This window comes from Marmota marmota, unplaced genomic scaffold (assembly GCF_001458135.2).
Source record: "Marmota marmota marmota unplaced genomic scaffold, marMar, whole genome shotgun sequence".
NCBI lineage: Eukaryota > Metazoa > Chordata > Mammalia > Rodentia > Sciuridae > Marmota > Marmota marmota.
In genome coordinates this window covers 24,521,213-24,542,874 of record NW_025999977.1, presented here as the reverse complement: position 1 = coordinate 24,542,874, position 21,662 = coordinate 24,521,213, and the positions used below count along the sequence as shown (strand labels likewise).

The window sequence follows — 21,662 nt, the reverse complement described above, 5'->3', positions numbered from 1 at the left end:
TTGTATCCAAAAGATAAAAACGGTTCCAGGGCCCTTGAGTTCTATGAAATACCCAGAATCCTAAAGCTTCTAGAGTAAATCAAATCATTGCCTAAAAAAGATTCTACTAAACAGTTCACTTTTAATTTTGTCTTATTATATTATATAACAATATTAAATAGAGGTATTTCTTTTTAAGATCCAATATTCGTCTTATTTTATCTTTCCCCTTGTCAGGAAGGAACAAAGGAAAATCCATAAAATTTCTCAATGTAGTTTTTTAATTTTCATTCAATAACACCAAATTTGAATTGTTTTCATTATAAAGTTTATTAAGGCTGGGCACAGTGGCCCAACCCTGCAATCCCAGATACTTGGGAGACTCTGGCAGGAGAATCACAAGTTGAAGGCCAGCTTGGGTGATTTAGTGAGAACCTGGCTCAAATAAAAAATGATGAGGCAGGAGGATTGTATGTTCAAAGCCAGCCTCAGCAAAAGCGGGGCACTAAGCAACTCAGTGAGACCCTGTCTCTAAATAAAATACAAAATAGGGCTAGGGATGTGGCTCGGTGGCTGAGGGTCCCTGAGTTCAATTCCCAGTACCGCCCCCCAAAAATAAGTAAATAAAATAAATTAAAAATGAAAAAAGGGCTAGAGATGTAGCTCAGTGGTATTCAATCCCCAGTGCCGTTAAGAAAACCCACTTTATTAAAATGTAATGTTAATAATTTTGATGTCAACATATCACCTTGACTCTGCTGAATAAGAAGCTAACAAATATGTTAATATGGTTTAAAAAAATCACTATACATCTTGATTGTAACAGAGTTGGTAGAGGTTATATAAGTTAATCAAAATTCATAGATGGTGAATTCATCATTTTATGTAATGAATTTTAAAGGAAAAATTTAAAGAATAATGTCTTCCTTTAGATAGGATGAATTTTACTTTATGGATGTATCTCTAAATGAATGGAATATTTCAATTTCTCTGAGAATGTTAAAAATTTCCTTATTTTTCTTCTGCCAACATCAATTCTATTTCCTCCGTAGCTTTTTCGCTTGGTGTATTTTGACATGTCATAAGTAAGTTTTCCTTATATGTTAGGTGACCCTTGACTGTCCACAACGGGCAGGGTATGAACAAGCTGACTGGAAGTACTTTCTTCAAAGGTAAGCGTTACCGCTGGCATCACTACAGGGTGCTCTGATCATTTCTCTATGGAATCTCTGATCTTGGTTTCTTTAGGTATTATCTCTTGTGTTGGTCAAAGCTATCAATTTTCATAAAAGGTTTGTTCCTCTCTAAATACTCTTTCTTTATGGCATTCCCACTCCTGTATGTAAGCTGTGTCCACCACTGTAGAGACTTTCTGTTTCACCACCCCAGAAAACAAATCTCTAGTCTTCAGTAAAGGCAGAAAAAGAACAGTAACCTAACTATGTGGAAGGAAAGGTCTAACTGTTGCTATCTTACTGAGGTGAAAGTTATATAATATATAATTAATCATTTTAAAAAGTGTACAAGTCAGTGCAACTCACTACACTTACAATGTTATGCAACCACCACATCTATGATTACACCAAAAGAAAACCTTGTTCCCATTTAAGCAGTCATTTCCATTTCTCTATAGTGCCTGATAACCACAACTGGCTGCCTATCTTACAAATTCTCCTAATCTGCACATTTCATATAAATGTAATCAAACAAATGTGGTCTATTATAACTGGCTTTCTCCACTTGGTTTAATATTTTCAAGGTTCATCAAGTTGCAGCAAGTATCAGTACTCTACTCTTTTTCATGGCTGAATAATATTCTAATGTATGAATATAACACATTCATCTGCTGATAAGATATTTGAGTTGTTTCCAGCTTTTGACTGCTGTGAATAGTGCTATCAGCATTTGCATTACAAGCATTTTAGTTCCTATTTTCTATTCTTTGGGGTACATACCTAGAAGTGCAGTTGCTGGCCAGGTTGTAATTCTATGCTTAACCTGGTCTCTTTGATTTTGAAACAGACTTTCAACCAATCCTCTTATTTTAGAACCACCCTTGGCCTTCCCAGCATACCTCCAAAGGTACTTCATATCACTTTCCTGAATCAGGAGGGATTGCATAAGCCATATCATCACATTAGTCTTCTGTTTTCTACAATGCTGCCTTAGAATTCAACTTTCTCCAGCTGGCTAGGTCACTTATAACTCATCTATCTGGCTTCTAGTTTCAAAACTTTTTGTTGCTGCTTTCTCTTCTCTCATGCTTTTTGTCCTAGAGGGCTTATTCCTTATTCCTTTAAACAGAATGTTTCCGTCATTTTAATAGGATTTCAGAAGGGAGGGAAGACATAAAAAGTATACTCCATTTCCCATTTTAAGTCAGAAATCAATAAACATTTTAGTATCATCTGTTAGTTTATCCATTCAGATTGAAGGCCTTTCCTATACAATGTACATATTATTATGGGAGAGATAAGCATATATAAGACAACTTCTATTTTCAATAAGATGATAAATTGACCAAGGAGATGTATGTAGTAATACAAAGGTCATTCTCTTACGTATGTCTAACACTTGCATGGCTGCTGAGGTTCTATTATATAAAAGTAAACTTACAAAGAATTTGTATTAGCCCATTTTCTGTTGCTATAACAGAATACCTTATACTGGATAATGTCTTAAATAAAAAGGTTTATTTAACTCACAGTATTTTGGGAGCCTAAAACTTCAAGATTGTGTGGCCTCATCTATTCAACCTCTGGTGAGAGCTCTCTTGGCTGTCACAAAATGGAAGAGAAACAGAAAGGGAACCAGCCACATGTTGAAGGGGCAAAGCAAGTGAGGTGGCCTTGTAATAACTGCACAAGATTAGCATTCATCCATTTCAGGAATGATGCTCTAGTGAGCTAATTACCTTGAACTAGACCCCACCAATTAAAGATGTCACCAGAGCCAGGCTCAGTGGTACACGTCTGTAATCCCAGAGGCTTGGGAGGCTTAGGTAGGAAGATCTAGAGTTCAAAGCCTGCTTTAGGACCTTGGTGAGGCCCCAAGCAACTCAGCAACACGCTGTCTCTAAATAAAATATTTAAAAAGAGGTGAGATGTGACTCAGCAGTTAAGAGCTCCTCCCTGGGTTCAATTCGCAGTACCCCCCATCTAAAAAAAAGAAAGAAAGAAAGAAAGAAAGATTCCACCACATGTCAACATCACTACACTAAGGACTGAGTTTCTAGCACATGAATCTTCAGCAGACAAACTTCCAAACCACAGCAAGGTTTAAAGGTAAATCCCATACCCATAGGTAGCTCAGGTCTCAAAGTACAAAGTCATTTTTGGCATAAAGTACTACAAAAGAGGAAGACTCCCAATGAGAAACAGGACTCAAAAGGAAGTGGGGGCTGCGGGTGGAACTCAGAGGTAGAACACTTGCCTAGCATGTATAAGGACCTACACTACAAAAAATAAAAAAAAACAAACAAGGAAAAGGAAGTAAGCCCTTGGAAGCCAAGAATGGAGACTTGAAGCTTGTTTGAATATTTGCCTTCAGACCTAGACTCTAAAGACTCAAAGGGTCCAGGTAGATGTTTTGAGTTGATATGGATTAAAGATCATCATTGCCACACAGCAGCAAGTTGAGATATATCTTGTGATTCTCAAGGAAGGGATGAGAATCACAAACTAATTCAAGTCACATAGTAATTCCCTTTTTTATTATGGTCTTCTTTCATAGAGTCTTGATAGAATGTTGTAATCTGGTCCCACCTATAATTCTTTAACAGTTGTGCAGCCACATGGACAAGGGTTAGGAAGAAACAGCAGTCCCTCGAGCAGTGGAAGGACTGAGGACTGCTGCCTTCCAGAAAAAAGATATCTTTTCAATGCTAACTTGGGAAGTTCTGGACTTTATTATTTATAAAGAAAACACCTTCTTTTATAAACATTAGGTACACAAATATTACTTACACACTTACTGGCTATGTGGCCCTTTACGCCTTAGTTTTCTCATCTGTAAAGTAGGAATAATAATAATGTCTTATAGGGCAATTGTGAGGATAAAATAAAATAATCCTGATAAATTATTTCTCACAATGTTTTATACATATTAAGTACTTAAGAAAGATTGGAATTAGAAACTCTCACTATGATTACTATTTCTACTCCTCCTACCATTATCATCACTATTGTTATTACAGGGCAAACACCAAAAGCACATGGTAAGGATCAAAGACCAGGTTAAGCGCATGTGATACAAACAGCTTCACAGAAGAAGCAAGATGTTGAACTGGAATTTGAGTTTGAGAAGATGATAATTTTAGACAAGGAATTGTGTTATGGAAGAAACAATTGAAGAGAAACTACAAGGCCTTTTGAATGTTTGAAAAAGAACTTTTTAGCTTTAGATTAATGGAAAACTGCTCAAAAATATATCTCTAGGTATAGATTTCAAGAACAGCCAATGAAAACTGAAGTGATACTTTAAAGAAAAAATTAAATGAAAGGCCTATCAGTAACAAAGTGATCTAATATCCTTCCATTACACAGAAAAATGCTCCGACCAGATCTAATATTTTGCTTGACACCAACTGTTTCTACTTGATGTATGAAAGTATTCAAACTTCTTGAAATAAAATATTCCACATCACAGAAATTAAAGCAATCAAATATTACTAAAATAAAAGTAGGTTTTTTAAGGCAATACACTATCAAATGACAACCTCTATTATTAAGCTACGAGAGACAAAGAACTTGACAAATATTTAGCAGTAAACTGAAAGACTGTATATGCATGCATTTGTACTACAAAAATTTTATGTTAAAATATTACTTATTGCCAGAAGCCTATAATTATATTTTGTAATAGTAATAAAAAGTATTCTGTTATTTTTATTATTAAACTCTTTGGAATTTGATTTTCTAAATACTTTTTGGGTTAACTTTTTACTATTCTCTAAGAGTACTATGTAACGTTCTTTAAAAATGGGACAGTATTATTCTTCTTTTCCATAATTCCAATTATTAGTAAAATCAACCACTTTCCTTCTATTATGCCAATTCTTGGGCATGTGGTATATCTTTTAAAGTTTCTTGGGTATTGAAAATATTCAGCTTGGCACACATGCAAGTCCCAAATATCAAAATGACATGTTTTTGTGATGGACCACAGTTTCTTACCTGCACTTCTTAAATTAGGATCTAGCCCTGGCATCTCTTTGTTAGCTTCAGGGCTAACACTGTAGATTGATGCTCCTGCTTCACTGGTGATACTGAAAAGAAAAAAGAAAAAAAGGGGGGGCAACATTGTTTTCCAAACTTTCTACCTAGCCAAAGAAAATGAATAAATAAAACTCAGAAGATCTACCTATCTATCTACATATATATACATCGCTGTATCATAAAACACACACACACACACACATATACACACACACTCAGGCAAAGTGCTCTCTTCATACCTCAATGATACCAAAGCATTTAGTATTTCATCAATACAAAGTTATATTAAGCAATGTTTGTTTTCTTCCACATAGAAAACACATGGGGTTATATCCAGGATAAATTCATTCCGTTATTTTCTCTCTCGCTGATAACAAGAGAAAGTTTATAGATGAACACAATGAATACTTTTCCCTAATAATATATTTCAAAATGTTCAGAATATACTTAGTTTCTCCTGTGTTTAGAATTCATTGCTGGCTGACATTTATTCCTGTGTAGATGGGTGCATACGAGGACATATCCCCCCACACACAAATTGCCATAATTATGACTATTGTTATTATTTGGTTATTTATTCATAATAACCACAACATGAAAAACAAAGAGCAAAAGACCCTTTTTTTCAGGAGGGACTGAAATTATCCTTTCATTGGATTTGATCCTTTCACCATTTCATTTCATAATTTCTTTAATCAAAGTATCACATAAATCATCCTTTTCCTTTCTCCTGTGGCTCCAGAAACTTCACGAACCATAACCGGAACACTCTCTTACAGCTGACTTTTGCATGATGGTTGGCATTTCTACAGTTCATCAAACATTTTAAAATTAGAGTTCTCCTTTATGACATAATGTGTAAAGAAATGTCATCTATTCAAATTATATACAAGACCTATGGTTTTATACCACAGGACCATGTAGGTGTCAAGATTCAAAAGCAGATATGTGTCAGTGCTCAATTTTTAATCCATTCTTAACAATCTCTCCCTTACTCTGCTCCTCTATATTTACTTTGATTACATGAAACAAGTTCAGTGGATAACTTATTAATATACTACCCCAATGTAATAAGTGAACACTGGGAAATAACAAGGGGAAAAGTTGGTTTACTACCCCCTTGTCTTTGGAGAACTTTTGATTGATTTTTTTTTTTTTTTTAGAGAGAGAGAGAGAGAGTTTTTTTTAATATTTATTTTTTAGTTTTCGGCGGACACAACATCTTTGTTTGTATGTGGTGCTGAGGATCGAACCTGGGCCGCACGTGTGCCAGGCGAGCTCATTATGCTTGAGCCATATCCCTAGCCCTTGATTGAATTTTGACAACTATAAGCCACTAAGACTTTAAAAGATTATTCTTGAGAACATGAAGACTTATCTTTTTGCAATCCACTATCCTAAATTTTGTGATAGGAAAAATGAACACTGCAATTGGAAAGCATGGCTGATTACCCTGCTTCTCATTAACACCATACAATAAGAGATAACTGAGAGCATATTTTGTACAAAATATAAAACCAACTACTTTACAGAAATTATCTCATTTAATGAATTAGATCTATTTTATAGGTGACCAGTAAGCCCAAGGTAAGCAATTGAGCTGAATTTAGACCCTAACTTGATCCTCAAGTTTGAGCTCTTAACTAGAATAACCTAGTAATTACTAAATAGTTTCACAATCTTTTATTAACTCATTAAGTCCCAAGTTTTCAATTGTGTGAACATAAAATAAATACTCAAATATTATTTCAAAGTTATCTAGAAGGTAAATATACAATTGTGGCTCAATTTAAGTTTTTCCAGGTGTTCCACATCTGAGACAATTGGACAAAAATGGGTTAAAATGAGAATCTGTATTTTTTATTTTTATTTTTTTTTAAGAGAGAGAGAATTTTTTTTAATATTTATTTCTCAGTTTTCGGTGGACACAACATCTTTTATTTTATGTGGTGCTGAGGATAGAACCCAGCTCCCCACACATGCCAGGCGAGCTCATTATGCTTGAGCCACATCCCCAGCCCAAGAGAACCTGTATTTTTATGCAAAACAACAAATACAATATCTTTTCTAAAGAGCTACGGTCTTCATAAGAACTCATATCTTTCTTTCATTGTCTTCATCTCTGATACAAAATGAGTTGTTGTGTTTTTTTGTTGATGTTGTTGTTTTTAAGTATCTAAGATAGAGCCTGAAGCACATAGAAGGTCAAGCATGTCAATAATTTCATAAATTCAACTTTACAATTAAAAGGAAATTATGTTTTTTCACCAAAATAAGATTTAAATTATGTGTACCTTGTACTATATAATGATCAAGAAAAAAATATAATATTAAATAAAGCTTGAAGTAAAAAAAACTCTTTACATAATAATATGATGGTAAATAATATGATGGCATAATAATATGATGGTAAAACTAGCAAACTAGAAGAGATTTTTCAATTCAGTACTTCTAAACCTGGAACCCTTGGACACTAGACAGAGAGAAGCAGGATTAATTAAAACTGTGGTAAAATAGTTGTACTTATGCATTCTCCAACTCACCCCAGGAAGAGGGCTTACACCTTTCACTCATTATACTTAAAGAAATTCAAGACCTCCCCAAAAGATTATGAAGCACCACCACAGGATAAGAATATTCAGTGGCCATTTCAAACATAAAATCAACAATTAATCTAATCAAATCTTTTCTAAAAAAAAACTATAGAGTATCCATGAAGCACAAGCTCAACCTATTGTTTGGAGAAAAGAATGTTTTCTAAATCCTCCAAAGTTACAAGTATATAAACAAAGGGGACTTAAATGGTAAATTAAAATTCTAACTAACTGTGGCTTTTAGCAGTTGGGTACCTGAGAATTTGCTGGTGATTCACTGTCTCCTGAAGTTATAATTCTCAATGGACTGAGGGAAACTGTTGCAAAGAAAAACACTCAGATAATAAATATTCCTTCAAATACCACACTGCCACTCCTTTTAAACAGAAGAATACAAAACAGATGTGACACATTGCACCCAAAGATTTTAGATTAATATTAATATTAAATCAATACAAAATGTAGTAAATTTCATATGCTTTAGTTATTGAATAATATGGGACCAATAAACAGCTCAGAACTAAGCACAGATCAGAAAGCTTAAATAATCTAAATGAACAGAAAAGCCTCAACACTGATTACTTCAATATAAAACATATAAGGACCCAAGAAGTATATGTGGCAAGAATTAACTGAAACAAATCAAACTGAGAGTGGTGATGATTTCTTCCAGGAGAAATTGCTAAGAACAAAAGCTTCAATGCACCCCTCCCCACCTTTTCATTCAGGAGAAAGCATACTAGATTTATAAGGTAACTTCTGTTTAATGAGAAGTTTTCCAATAAACTATTGGGAAATTATTACAACTATGTCTAACACAGTGAGAAAAGTAAAAGTGAACTTTGTGTAAAAATCATACATCTAATGATTTAATAAGTATTTCAATTTAAAAAAAGAAATTTCTCTCCAGTGTAAAAAAGTTAGGCTCCAAATCTTAGCAATTCGATTATTTTACATGTTTTACCAAAAAGCAAAAAAGACTAAGCAGAATTTATTATTTTAAGGGACTTTAACTGACAAAGTTGTAATTGAACTAATGTTTCAAGAATATTACAGTACTCTGAAAGTCCTTCAAATTGCTCCAGTTCAGACAAACACCTAAATAGATAAATAGGTGGTCTCTAGAGCTTTGAATATATGAAAATACGTTTCAGAAGCTAACACCGAAGTCAGACATATGTTAATATGCTAATTCTCTAAAATTAAATTGATAATTTTAAAAGTATGTTATCTGGTTAAGTACTATTTTAGGGTCTCTTTGGATCTTTCTAAGTAAATAAACTACCTTCATAATCTAAAAAGCAAGTAAAACATCTACAACATGGAAAAATTCCTTTTAAATTCTTTTAAAATATTTTCCCAAAATCCTATGTCAAAATGCTATATTTGGTTTTTTAAATAAAATTCAACAGTATAACTTATATAATACTTATCATTAACCAATATCATTTGTTTTTTTTTCAAATATATACGTTTAAATTTCAGAATTGATACCTCCACATTTCTTATGTCTCTTCTACCATGATAGACTATATTGATAGAGCTTTTAAAATCAGATTTGTAAGTACTTCTCTTAGAGTGACAATTCATTCAAATAGTAAAAGAATCTTTTCTGTTTTGTTTTTGTTTTTAACCAAATTGAGATGGGAGGATGAGATTCTTTTCACAAAAGAAAACTAGCTTGCTTGGTTGTTAAAGCTATTGGGCTAACAGTTTTCAAATTCATTCTTAAGGTTACACAAAGTCTCTGTATGAATCTCCTCTTCCTTCTGTTTCCCAAATATCAAAATAACTTTGTTATTACTTCTGATTTAAAATAAATTATATGCTTCCTTTTGTTAAAAGGAAAATTTAATTTACAGGTAATTTTCTTAAATGAAAATATAATTACTTAGTAAGATAAAAAAAAATTGCTAGTATGTTTCCTAAACAAATACAAGTTGAGGTTTTCAATACTTCATAAAAGTATACTAGAATTCCTCAAGCCCCGTCAACATGTAGCACCTTCCTTTTCTCCCTGTCTACAAAAAAATATGCACTAAATAGCTATTACATTAAATGCAATGTTTTTGTTTTGTTTTGTTTTGTTTGCTGTGCTGGGGATCGAGTCCATGGCCTGTGCGCATGCCAGGCAAGCACTCTACCAATGAACTACATGCCAGCCCTAACTGAAGTTTAAAAATAACTTATTTAAAACCTGTTCTTGCAAGTTTTCAGAATAAAAACATTCACATTGAGGGAGATTAAATGAGTTAGTCTTCAACAAGTAATAGAAAGCACTTTAACAATATTAACAAACAGATATTAAAATCTGTTCTGAATGTACACAACCAGAGATATGAAAAATTGTGCTCTATATGTATAATATGAATTGTAACACATTCTACTGTCATATATAATAAATTGGAATAAAAAATAAATAAATTTTTTAAAAATCTGTTCTTAAGTGTGAAAGGATAGCTGTTAGTATTTTAGAAAAAGGAGAAAAGGTCAAAATCAAACCACCATACCTAGAAGAGCCTCTAGGATTTAATGCTTAAAGAATACAGTTCTAAGAAAATATCAAAGCTATTTTAAATTCCTATGTTTAATGATGATCACCACTCCAAGGAATCTCAAATGCACAATATTCAGTCTCTTCAAAAACTAAGGTAATCTGCTGATAAAGAGAACATAGTGAAACAAACAAAATCAAATACTGGTAAAGATGATTAACTATAGAAATAGAACTCTTGGTTGGTAATCTGATAATTATAGCAAAAGTCAGAAAAGTGTACATTCTCTCTGCACTATTATAAAGAATTTATGTAAAAGAAATAAAACCCCACAAAATTAAATAGCACTATTCATCATAGCAGAGCAGTGACCAAAAGAAACTGAAAATCAAAATGCATATCAATATAGTTTATTAAATGGAAAAGTATGTTGTTATTAAGAATTATTATTGTAAAATATTTTCATAAAATATTCAAGATATATTACAAAGAGAAAAAACTAGTTATAAAATTATGATAGTTTTAAAATAAATATATTCACAAAAAGAAAAAAGTTTATGTACTATAAATTGTACTTAAAAATAAATTATTACTTTAATTTCAATTTTTTTTATTTTCTATAATAATCATGTAATGTTTATTTGTAATAAGGTTGAAATTTAAGCATGGTTATTAACTAATCAAGAAATCTGGCACTGGACAATGGCCAATATTTTTTAAATGTTGCCAAACTTTCTTTTAAAATTAATTTTAATGTTAATCTGGGTAAATGTATCATTTGTTAATAATAACCTCTGAACATCTAGTTCAGTTTATAATGATCTCTAGATCTTAAACAATGATGTTTTATGATATGATAAAATAAAAGTAGCTAAGCAGAAAACTCAACAATAAGTTTTCAAATTTTACACACAGGTCACATGAGAAACAAATATATGATGAAAAATTTTCAAGAAAGTACATATTATACATCCATATGTTTTACTTAGTCCTTGGCTTCCTGAATCCATCTCCCAAGTTATCCCTCATGATCACGAAGGCACAATAAAACCATTATCCATAACATAAAAGAAGTGAGGTGATGCAACAGTGTACCAGGAAAGTAGTGTATGTGAAGAAAACAGTAAGGTAAGCGGAAAAAGAAAGAAAATACACAATCTGGGTTATTTCAATGGCACCAAAGCAGTTTATAGTTAGATATGTAACACTAGCACCATCTGGTGGAACATTAGAAGCAATTCTTCAATTGCCAGTTTTTAATTTTTTTAAAAAAGCCTTTAACTGTATTTTTTAAAAGATAACCATTTTCCAAAGAGAATAACTTGAGCAATGATACAGTTATAACTTGGAGTATCCATAATAAGCCTAGAGAATTTGAAAAGCCTACCAGAGGATCTGCATGTAATCCCAGATGGGCATCTATCGTCTTTTCCACAAAGCAGTCTTTGAGCAGAGCAGAATTCCTTTAGTTATTTTCCTCCAGTGCCCCATACCACAATGGATGAAAAGAATACTTTCCAGGCACAAAATAAGCCAAAAAGGAAAGATCCAAACTAGCAACTACTGAGTAGAACTTTAGTTTGGATTTTGGAGTTTCTCAAAGAACTAGCTACCAATCCTGCTATGTTATTAGGGGGAGGGAAAAAAATAGTATTTTACCAGAAAATCCATCTCTCCTACTTAGCTTCACAAGTTTATGTTCACAATGATGTTGAGCTGCTACAGTGTGCCACAATGTGTCAAAACACGACATTTAAATCACTTTTACTGCTGTCAGTGGGCCATTCAATGACAGAAATGACAAATTCAATAGTACCTTCAAATCCATCATAGGGGAAAGAAAATCAACAACTAAAGGACAAAGAAGACAGAAAGCTTGTCCCCAATCTGTAGATTGAGAGAGAACATCTACTGAGGCAGAAGCAATTTTTGACAAAGAATGGCAGGAGAAAATTTGTCATTCTCCATTACTTTCTACAGTTAAGCATCTCTTTTATTTCCTTCCTACTTTCCTTCAATATCTTCTCCTCTCCTTTTGAAAAAATCCTTTCTTTTTTCATATACATACATATATATACATATATATATATTCATATATATATATATATGACCAACATGAACTTGTTATAAGTACTATACGTCACCATAAAGGGAGCCTCAAGACCAGAGGCTGAATGAATGCACAAGTGGCATTAGACTAAGCAAAGGGCAAGGATGTCACTGATTCTGAGACAGGAATAAACGTTTAAGAAGTGATACACTATGAAAAAAACTGTTGTCTGCAGCAATACTACAAATGCTCCAGGTTCACCATTAACAAGATACAAAAACTCAGAGGGCTAGAAATTCTAAAGGTTGAAGCTGATCTAACTTTACAATTAGAATATTATTTGGCCAATAATTTTTTTATTGACCTAAAAAACATGATATGTAAAACTACCTGCCATTCCCCCATAACATACTCAAAAGTATAATCCTTCTTATAGTTGACTCCAGAGTGTCAATTTTTAAAAAATATTTTTTTAGTTGTAGATGGACACATTACCTTTATTTTACTTATTTATTTTCATGAGGTGCTAAGGATCAAACCCAGTGCCTCCTACTTTCGAGGCAAGCGCTTTGCCACTGAGCCACAACCCCAGCCCACAATGTCATTTTTTTATGTATTTAATTTACATTTATTCCTATTAACTGTATTTGTTTATTCTTATTCAAATGCTATTCTATGAAGATATTTATTCTTGTTCAGTAATAATTCTATATAGACATTATTGCAAATAATAAAGTTTTCTTACAAAAGGAAAGGTCAGCTTCATTCACTCTTCTAACCCTTCTATTCTGTTTTAATTGTTGTTACTGCTGGTTTTCACTTAAATGCAACTATGGAAGTTGGTCTGCTAATAAATATGAAGACTTCAGATCTCTATGTCACAGATTTGTTAGAATAAAACTTACTATGCAGTATTCTACTCCTTTGTTATTTATCCAATGACAGAAATCAGAATCAAAATGACCAACTGAAAGGATATAATATTCTAATATTTTTCTAATAAGGGCTCAAACAACTTTTTAAAAGAACAATAAAGAAAACCCCAATTAAAAGAGAAACAGAAAACTAACAACTAAAAAGAGAGAAGCAGATATACAGTTTGTCAACAACAAATAGCTTAGCTCTTTTTACATATATAAGAATAGTTTGGGAAATAACAATAGTTTGTACTTCACTATATAACACTTTCCTAAACAGTACTGTTAACAATCTTTTTTTTAAAATAGATGAACACAATAACTTTTATTTTATTTACTTATTTATTTGTTTGTTTTTATGTGGTACTGAGTATTGAATCCAGTGCCTCACTCACATATACTAGGTAAGCGCTCTACCACTGAGCCACAACCCCAGCCCCCTGTTAACAATCTTTTTGTTTTGTTTTGTTTTGTTCTGTTGGTACCAGGAATTGAACTCTGGGGCACTTGCCCACTGAGCCACATCCCCATTCCCACTTTGTATTACATTTAGAGACAGGGTCTCACTGAGTTGCTTAGTGCCTCGCTTTTGCAGAGGCTGGCTTTAAACTCAAAATCCTCCTGTCTCTGGGATTACAGGTCTGCGTCACTGCGCCCAGTCCCCTGTTAACAATGTTAACAATCTTAATTCCATTTACAAATGACACACATTTATCAGTTTTCATGCCTTGGTTCCCACTTCTCTTGTTAATGCCTTTCTTACCTTTGTTCTACCCCTCTCCCCAACAACTCCTACTTTCCTTTCAAGGGAACTTATGCTTCTGTATAAATCATTATCTCTCTAGTCAAGGAAGACCCTATCTACAAACTGGATCTAATACCCACCAATATCCTTCAGATTGGAGCCCCAAACCCTATTCTGGAACATCCTCCACTTTGAGAATGTCTTTTTGCTATACACAGCTAATGCTGAAAAGAATCCTAAAAGACAAGCTGTGTGTAAGACCACTACACTAGATTTACTCCTTTTCTAATTGTGGTTTAAAAGTACACAGAGAAGAAGGAGAGAGAGAGAATGATTTGCTTGGTCCAGCTGGCTATTCCATTTACTCCTTCATCTGTACTCGAATCTTTACTTTTTTGGGATCACTGAACATTTCTGGCTTTTCTATATTATACTGTGTAAATATTTAGGAGAAATAATTCCTTTCAAGAATCTAAACTTCCACTATCGTTATGGCAAATCAATCTGTTTATTCTATGTTCATTAACTAACAGCTAGCCTAAAAGAACACAGGAATTTACTAACATATGTGGCACACAAACACCACAATCATAAAGCTTCTCAGAATGGGAGGGGGGGACATATCAAGAACATGAAAGACCAGTTTATTTTTATTTCCATTACCCTGTAATTTCCTTTAACTATACTAGAACAATCCTTAATTCGAACCTTTCCTGCATTTACAGAAAGAGGGTAGTCTGAATATATATATATAAACTACCAAAACAAATCCACATCTCCATTTAAGTTTCCTTGATTTTAGAGTAGTAGTTCTCAAGTGTTGGCTTGCATAAGAATCAGCTGGAGGGCTTGCTGGGCTGGGGTTGTGACTCAATGGTAGAGCAGTTGCCTGGCATGTGTGAGGCACTGGGTTTGATTCTCAGTACCATATATAAATAAATAAAATAAAGGTCTACTGACAGCTATTAAAAAAATTTATATACATATTTCTGGGTCCTACCCTCAGTTTCTGTATCACTGAAGCAAGGAATTTGCAGAAACCAAAGGTGGTGGCTACAGTTCAAATCTTGTCTAGAATCATAACTTGCAAATATATAAAATAAGCTTTAAGAAATGGAAAATATGTTTGGTTCAAGTAGAAACAATACTGAATGTTCTATGAAAATCCAGATTTCCATGAAGAGACAGCTGACAGAAAGGAAGAAAATATTTGCCAGCTATTCTTTCAACAGAGGATTAATATCTAGAATATATAAAGAACTCAAAAAGCTTAAAATCACACTTAAAATTGAAAAATAACCCATTCAATCAATGGACAGGTGAAATTAAAAGACACTTTTAAAAAGAACAATTCTATGAAAAAAATTTTCAATATCTTTAGCCATCAGAGAACTATAAATCAAAACTACACTGAGATTATATCTCACTTCAATCAGAATAATAATCATCAAGAACACAAATAACAACAATCTGGTAAGGCTATATACAGAAAGGAACTCTACGCTGTTGGTGGAAATGTAAATTAGTATAACTACTATGGAAATCAGATGGAGTTCCTCAAAACAACTAAAAATAGAACTATCATATGGTCCAGCAATATCATTCCTTGTTATTTACCCAAAAGAATTAAAGTTAGCATATTCTAGTGCCTGCAGCACAAATGACAACAGGTAAGCATGGAATCAGTCTAGGTGCCAGTTGACAGATGATTGAACAAAGAAAATATAGTATATATTCACAATAGAGTATTATTCAATCATGAAAAAAAATACAAATTATGTCATTTGCAGGGAAATGGATGGAACTGGAAAGCATCATGTTAAGCACAGTAAACCTGACTTAGAAGACTGTTTTCTCTTAGATGTGAAGCTGCAAGGGCCTGGAGTTGGGGAGAAAGAACATCATGAAAGTAAAAGATCATTAGGGTAAAGGAAGGGGACCCAGGGGTGGGGAGTAAGCGAGGTACTGGGGAATGGAAATGATCAAATTACACTATACGTATGTTCTGTATAATTAATAAGTACCAATTTTAAAAAATTATTCATTTCCAAAGTGGAACTCAAAGTAATACACTGTCTATTACTGATGATTACCTATATCCAAAAAAGCAAACCCTAAGATGATGACACATATGAATGCAATAACTATAACCTGAGACACATGTTCTGTGAGTCTATAGGAAAAAGCTATTAAAAATGACAGATCCAGTTAAAACATGAAGAAAGACCATTTAAATGTGTGACAAACATCCTTCTTTATTTCAAGTCGACTAGAACCCTAAGCAAGAAGCTGTGTTACTAAAGAACTACAAGGGTTGCACTACAAAATGTTTTCAAATATTTATGTTGTATTTCATGAATTTTATTGATAATGTCATTCATCACCACTGCTTTACAATTGCTAAAGATGGATTTTATATTTGTACTATTCTCTATAAGCTATACTACAGAGGACAAGCCTATTGGCCAATATTCATTCTCCCTTTTCCACTATGCCACTTAAAGTCACTTGAACAGTTGTTTTTCAAAAAGAGATACCAGTGGATACAATTTCATATGGGATCCATAATCTCTCAAAATGTTCTGCCTTCCAATAACATAACTATTAGGGTATCTTATCTAACCTCCTCATGTTTTTTGCAATTCGAAGAGATGAGAGTCATTTGAACATCTTACCCTAACAATAATAATAATAGTTTTTTAAATCAGATTTCAACTCCCTTCCTCAATCAATTAAATACCAGTTATTAAGAGGAGCAAACGTATCTGTACTACTTCTGTCCTTTATTTACCAACCAACCCTCTTGTCTTAGAACACATAGATGGCACAAGACGAAGAAAGAATAGGAAGCAGCAAGGATCTCAAATAGGAGATCTTACTCCTAAAGATTTAGGATTTGAGAGTCATCAGTGTGCGCACCGTTAATACAGTATGATCATTAACAGAAGCAGATCTATAAAGCTCCACAATTTCCTGGTGAGGTTTTCATAAAAATGAGAACCATCTCCCAACTCTCATCATTTCTCTAGTGAAAGCCAGAAAATAATCACTAAAACCGTAGCTTATAAGAAAGAAATACCCCAAACCAGTGTAGGCACTCTAAAATAACCGAACTGTACCATTTCAGCAATGCATCCATCTATGAACGACCACCTATGCCTACTCCTGAGACAGGGAAGGATGATCAGTTATATCTGTCCTCATCTTGTCTTGAAATCTTGACATTTTTCAGCAAGTAAAGGTTCCAAATGGCAGGTGTCAGAATGTCTTAGCTTCACATGTGGTGCTAGAAGGCAGAAAAAGCAGTGGAAGCATGTGGTTATGTCAGCCACACAGAAGCTGCCTGAAGAGAACATTCTGAAAAGAGCAAACCTCAGACTCAGTTAAATCAGTCCAATGCCAGATGCCACTATGAGAACAAAGCTGTGGTGCCAAGGATTTGCTGCTCAGAGAAACATTCAATTCAAGGCTCTCAGAGAAAAGGAAAATAGTGAAGTAAAATGGCACCTGTCCATGCCCTGTCTGTATAACAATTTGGTCAAACTAGCTCCTTCTATGCAGAGTGAGCAATGGCCACAGAATTCTTTGTTTAGTCTATGAGAGTGTATTATTTTCTCGAGGTCATTTTCAGTTATTCTAAAGTAAATAATATGAATCTTCACCTGCATAACAGTTGTGCAGTTGTGTGTTTCTAATGACAGGAACACCTTCTGAAAAATGTGTCATTAGGTGATTTTGTCATGTGTGAACAACATAGACTGTAACCTACATAACTATTATCACTACAGCATCACTGAGTAACATAATACTATGGGACACTGCTGTATACACAGTTTATCCTTGACCAAAATGTAATTATGTGAAACATGGCTGTACTTATAGCTTTCTAAAAGTGCTACTAACTCAATCCAACTCATTTTAGTATTTATACCCAATGAGAAAATCTGAAATAAGTAATCTCTTATTTTGGGAATAAGAGAATGAGAAAGAGTTAAATAATCAGACCAAAATAATCTGAAATCAAGTGGTAAAACTAAGACCCAAGAAATAAAACCTTTTCTCTGGATTGTTAGGCCAGTCTTCCTTCTACTCAGATAAGTCTCTCTGCCCATACCTTTCTTCCCAATCTTCTTTCTGCATAGATTTTCCCAATAATGACAGCACTTTGGAGGTTTTTTTAAAAGAGCTTGTTAAAGTTAGTCAATTAACATTTTTGTTCCTGGAGGCTAACACAATTAGTATGATGCCTTTCCCTCAAACCTGAGTCTCAGATATGGTAATGGTGTTAAGGTTACTCAAAACTGGAGATGCTAGAGAAGCATACAAATAATCTATCTGGTCAAGTACATCAGAAACTAAACAAACGAGGATTCACTTGAATGATCAGTACATGGCTAATGATACAATATGTCCATGGGAAAATGAAATTCAGTATTATTTAGGTTTTTTACTCTATTAGAATATACAAAAGGATCACTGGGCCAAAGACTGATACTTTGAATCTACCGGATTTCTTCTAATACCTCACAAGGTGAAGCACAAACAAGAACCAGGGCTCCACATAGATTCAAGTTAGTAATCTTTTAACAAAGTAGTATAAATTTAAGAACCTTTAGAAGCATATAAAATATTCATGACCTAATTCTCAATCATGAAGTATGTTATTTCTTTTTTCTTCTACAACATTTTTACTCCCCAGGACCATACCACTAACTTTATTTATTTGCCATATACCTTGTACCTATTTTTACCCTGAAACAACTCCATGGAGCTTTCGTTGTCTTGTTGATGTCTAATCACCTGGCAAACATTGTTCTTCAACTCTGTTTTCAACTCTGTAATTTCTCATCTTCATATTATCAGATATTCTTCTAAGTCCAATTAAAATATACAGCACAAATAGGACAAAAATGCCAATTAGAATAGAACCACAGTCATAGAAGGACTAAGAGAAATCTCATATATATATATTCTACAGCTTGAAAATAAACTTTTAAATAAAATTAAATATAAAGTAAAAATTTCTAAATTAACTTAATTTCTTGTCTGCCATTTAGTTTGCAAGTTTCCATTTCTGTTAACAAGTCATTTTTATATGATTTCCATGTCTGCTGTCTTTTTCCTATAAGCTTTGGTGACTTAATTGATTCCAGACTTACAAAAACCAGTTGTTTTTCTGTTTTACACATTAACATAGAGGAATTTGTTTTTCATTAACATAAATAAAAATGTGGGCTCAGGTTTAGAGTAAAAAATGAGTGTGGGAAAAAACAAAGTGTGATACTCATATTGAGGAATGTTTATTGTTCAAAGTCATGCAAATGATAAACAAACACCAGAAATGGACAAGTTTTTCATTGGAATCCAATTTGAAATGTATTTCAAGTGAAAAATAAGCAGGACTAGGTCAAGTCAGATACAATTATATTATAATCTCCAATGTCATTATAGAGTCATACGAACAGTCATCAGTTCTCCAGGCCACAAAAAGAAGAAGATAAACTAGGGCTTTTAAGTATTACTTGGCTAATGAATTTTGTTGCAATCTCCTTGATTAAACCAAGGGACAAGGCACAAACAACTATGCTTGTTAAAATCACTGAACATTTTCTGAAACCTAAAAATAATCCATATTCAGAAAATTCTCTCTTCAAGCCACCAAAATCTTCTAATATCTTCTTTAAATTCTTGACAATTTTAAAGCTTAATTTCTGTGCAAATATATTTTACCTTAATAATTCTCAAGGCTAAGATGAATTCAAAAGTGGCAGAAACAAGAGCCTATAAAGCCAACAAATGAGTAAACATAACCTTATACTCTAATCTTCTATCTCCCTATCTTTTTTTGGAAGGGGGGGGAATTCCTTCCCCAAATTCTTAAAACCTGGCCAATAGATATTTATATAATTTTTAAAACAACATACTAAATAAATTTAGAAGGTTGTTCAAATATGTAATTCTTACCACATTTTAAAAGTACATATTCTTGAAAATTAGAACTAATATAAAAATAGTTTAAAACAAAGCTAAAGCCATGTTCTTGAAATTTCCAAAGACAGGAAAAGTTATAGTTGTCATTTAATATATACTTAACATCCCATGAAAAGAAAATCTACAACATAAACTGATCCTGAAAAATTTAAACCACAGACTTCCTGATTTCTCAGTCAGTGCTGAAAACATCTCAAATGGTAACTACATGCAATTGCTAAAGGAACTTTTAAGATTGTTTTATTTTCCCTAAATTTGATGAAAGTATAAAGTTTCCATTCCACAATAAGTTCAAAACAACCTTATGTTGTCCTTAAAATATTTTATATCAAATGCATCCAATGAATTTTTCCTGTTAATTTCAAGTTTTCTAACACAAAGTTGGAAGAATTACAATTATAAGTAAAATTATAATCTCTAAAGTACTATTAAAGCATTAGTTCATGCACTTTGAATCATATGCATTTGAAAATTAAAAAACAAAAGAGATATGGGGCTGGGGCTGTAGTTCAGTGAGAGATTGCTTGCCTAGCATGTGTGAGGCACTGGGTTTGATCCTCAGCAACACCACATAAAAATAAATAAAGTAAAAGTATTCTGTCGATCTACAAAACCAAAAAAATTAAAAATTATATTAAAAAAGAGATGCAAGTGTATGACATAATATGTTGACTTTATTCTCAGGAAATTTTTTTTCTTTGATTAAAAATAAATAGTGGCATTTCTTATGTTTGAGTAATTTTAACCAATGGATTGCTAAATGTACTTTACAAATTATTTTATTAAAAATAATTATAAAAGATTTTTAAAAGTCTTCATGAAACAAAACAAATTATTTATAATCATATGCATTCTTACACAATGATAATGAAAGACATTAACTTTTTTCCCACATTTAAATGGGAGAAAGGAAAAGAGAGGAGAAAAGAGATGAACGCTGAGAAAGAAAACATGCTGGCTCACACATATACATGACTGGCAAATCTATTAAACTTTTTTTTTCACTATAATACATAAGATACTAATAATGGCTTGTAAAGAACTAACAATGTAACCAGTCAACACTAAGCAGTCTACTTTTTTTTTTTTTTTTGGTGATGCTGGGGATTGAACATTGGGTCTTGTGTATTTAACAGGTTTTTAAAAGGTTTCCTCCAAAAAAAGATAGGGAAATAGAAGATTAGAGTATAAGGTTATGTTTACTTATTTAAATAGGCTTTAGACTCTTGTTTCTGCCACTTTTGAATTCATCTTAGCCTTGAAAATTATTAAGGTAAAATATATTTACCAACTGAGCTATATCCCCAGCCCCATAAGCAGTCTACTCTTCCAAATCATCTACTACCCTAATCTTGGGGAGCTATGTTGATGGTAAAAAGAATGCACCTTCTTCTCCTAGAATAAGTCACTATCATCATGAGCAAATTAGAATGTATTAATTTCTAACCTTACCTAGTGGTTAAGAAACAAAACTTCACATACTAGAAACATATACACACAAAGAAAAAATTAAAAATCATTTTCCTTCTTTTTAAACCTATTTCCCAGATTTAGAATTCAGACTTCTGGAATCAAAAACTTCAAACACCTATTTCATTTCCAATTTGGCCATTGGGAGGCTTCCCCCCCGCACCAACCCCACCATCCCCAAACCGCAATCAATGAATCCATTCAC

The 21,662-nt window shown here is 33.0% G+C and overlaps 1 protein-coding gene across 5 annotated transcripts in view; it reads right to left on the bottom strand.

The window, feature by feature from the left end:
• Positions 1-21,662, bottom strand: part of Srbd1 (S1 RNA binding domain 1) — a 250,085-nt gene that overhangs the window by 87,863 nt on the left and 140,560 nt on the right. For all 5 annotated transcript variants that reach the window (XM_048804452.1, XM_048804449.1, XM_048804450.1 and 2 more), the window contains one exon: positions 5,154-5,245. In XM_048804452.1, coding sequence (XP_048660409.1) covers positions 5,154-5,245 — 92 coding nt within the window. The remainder of the gene's footprint in view (positions 1-5,153; positions 5,246-21,662) is intronic.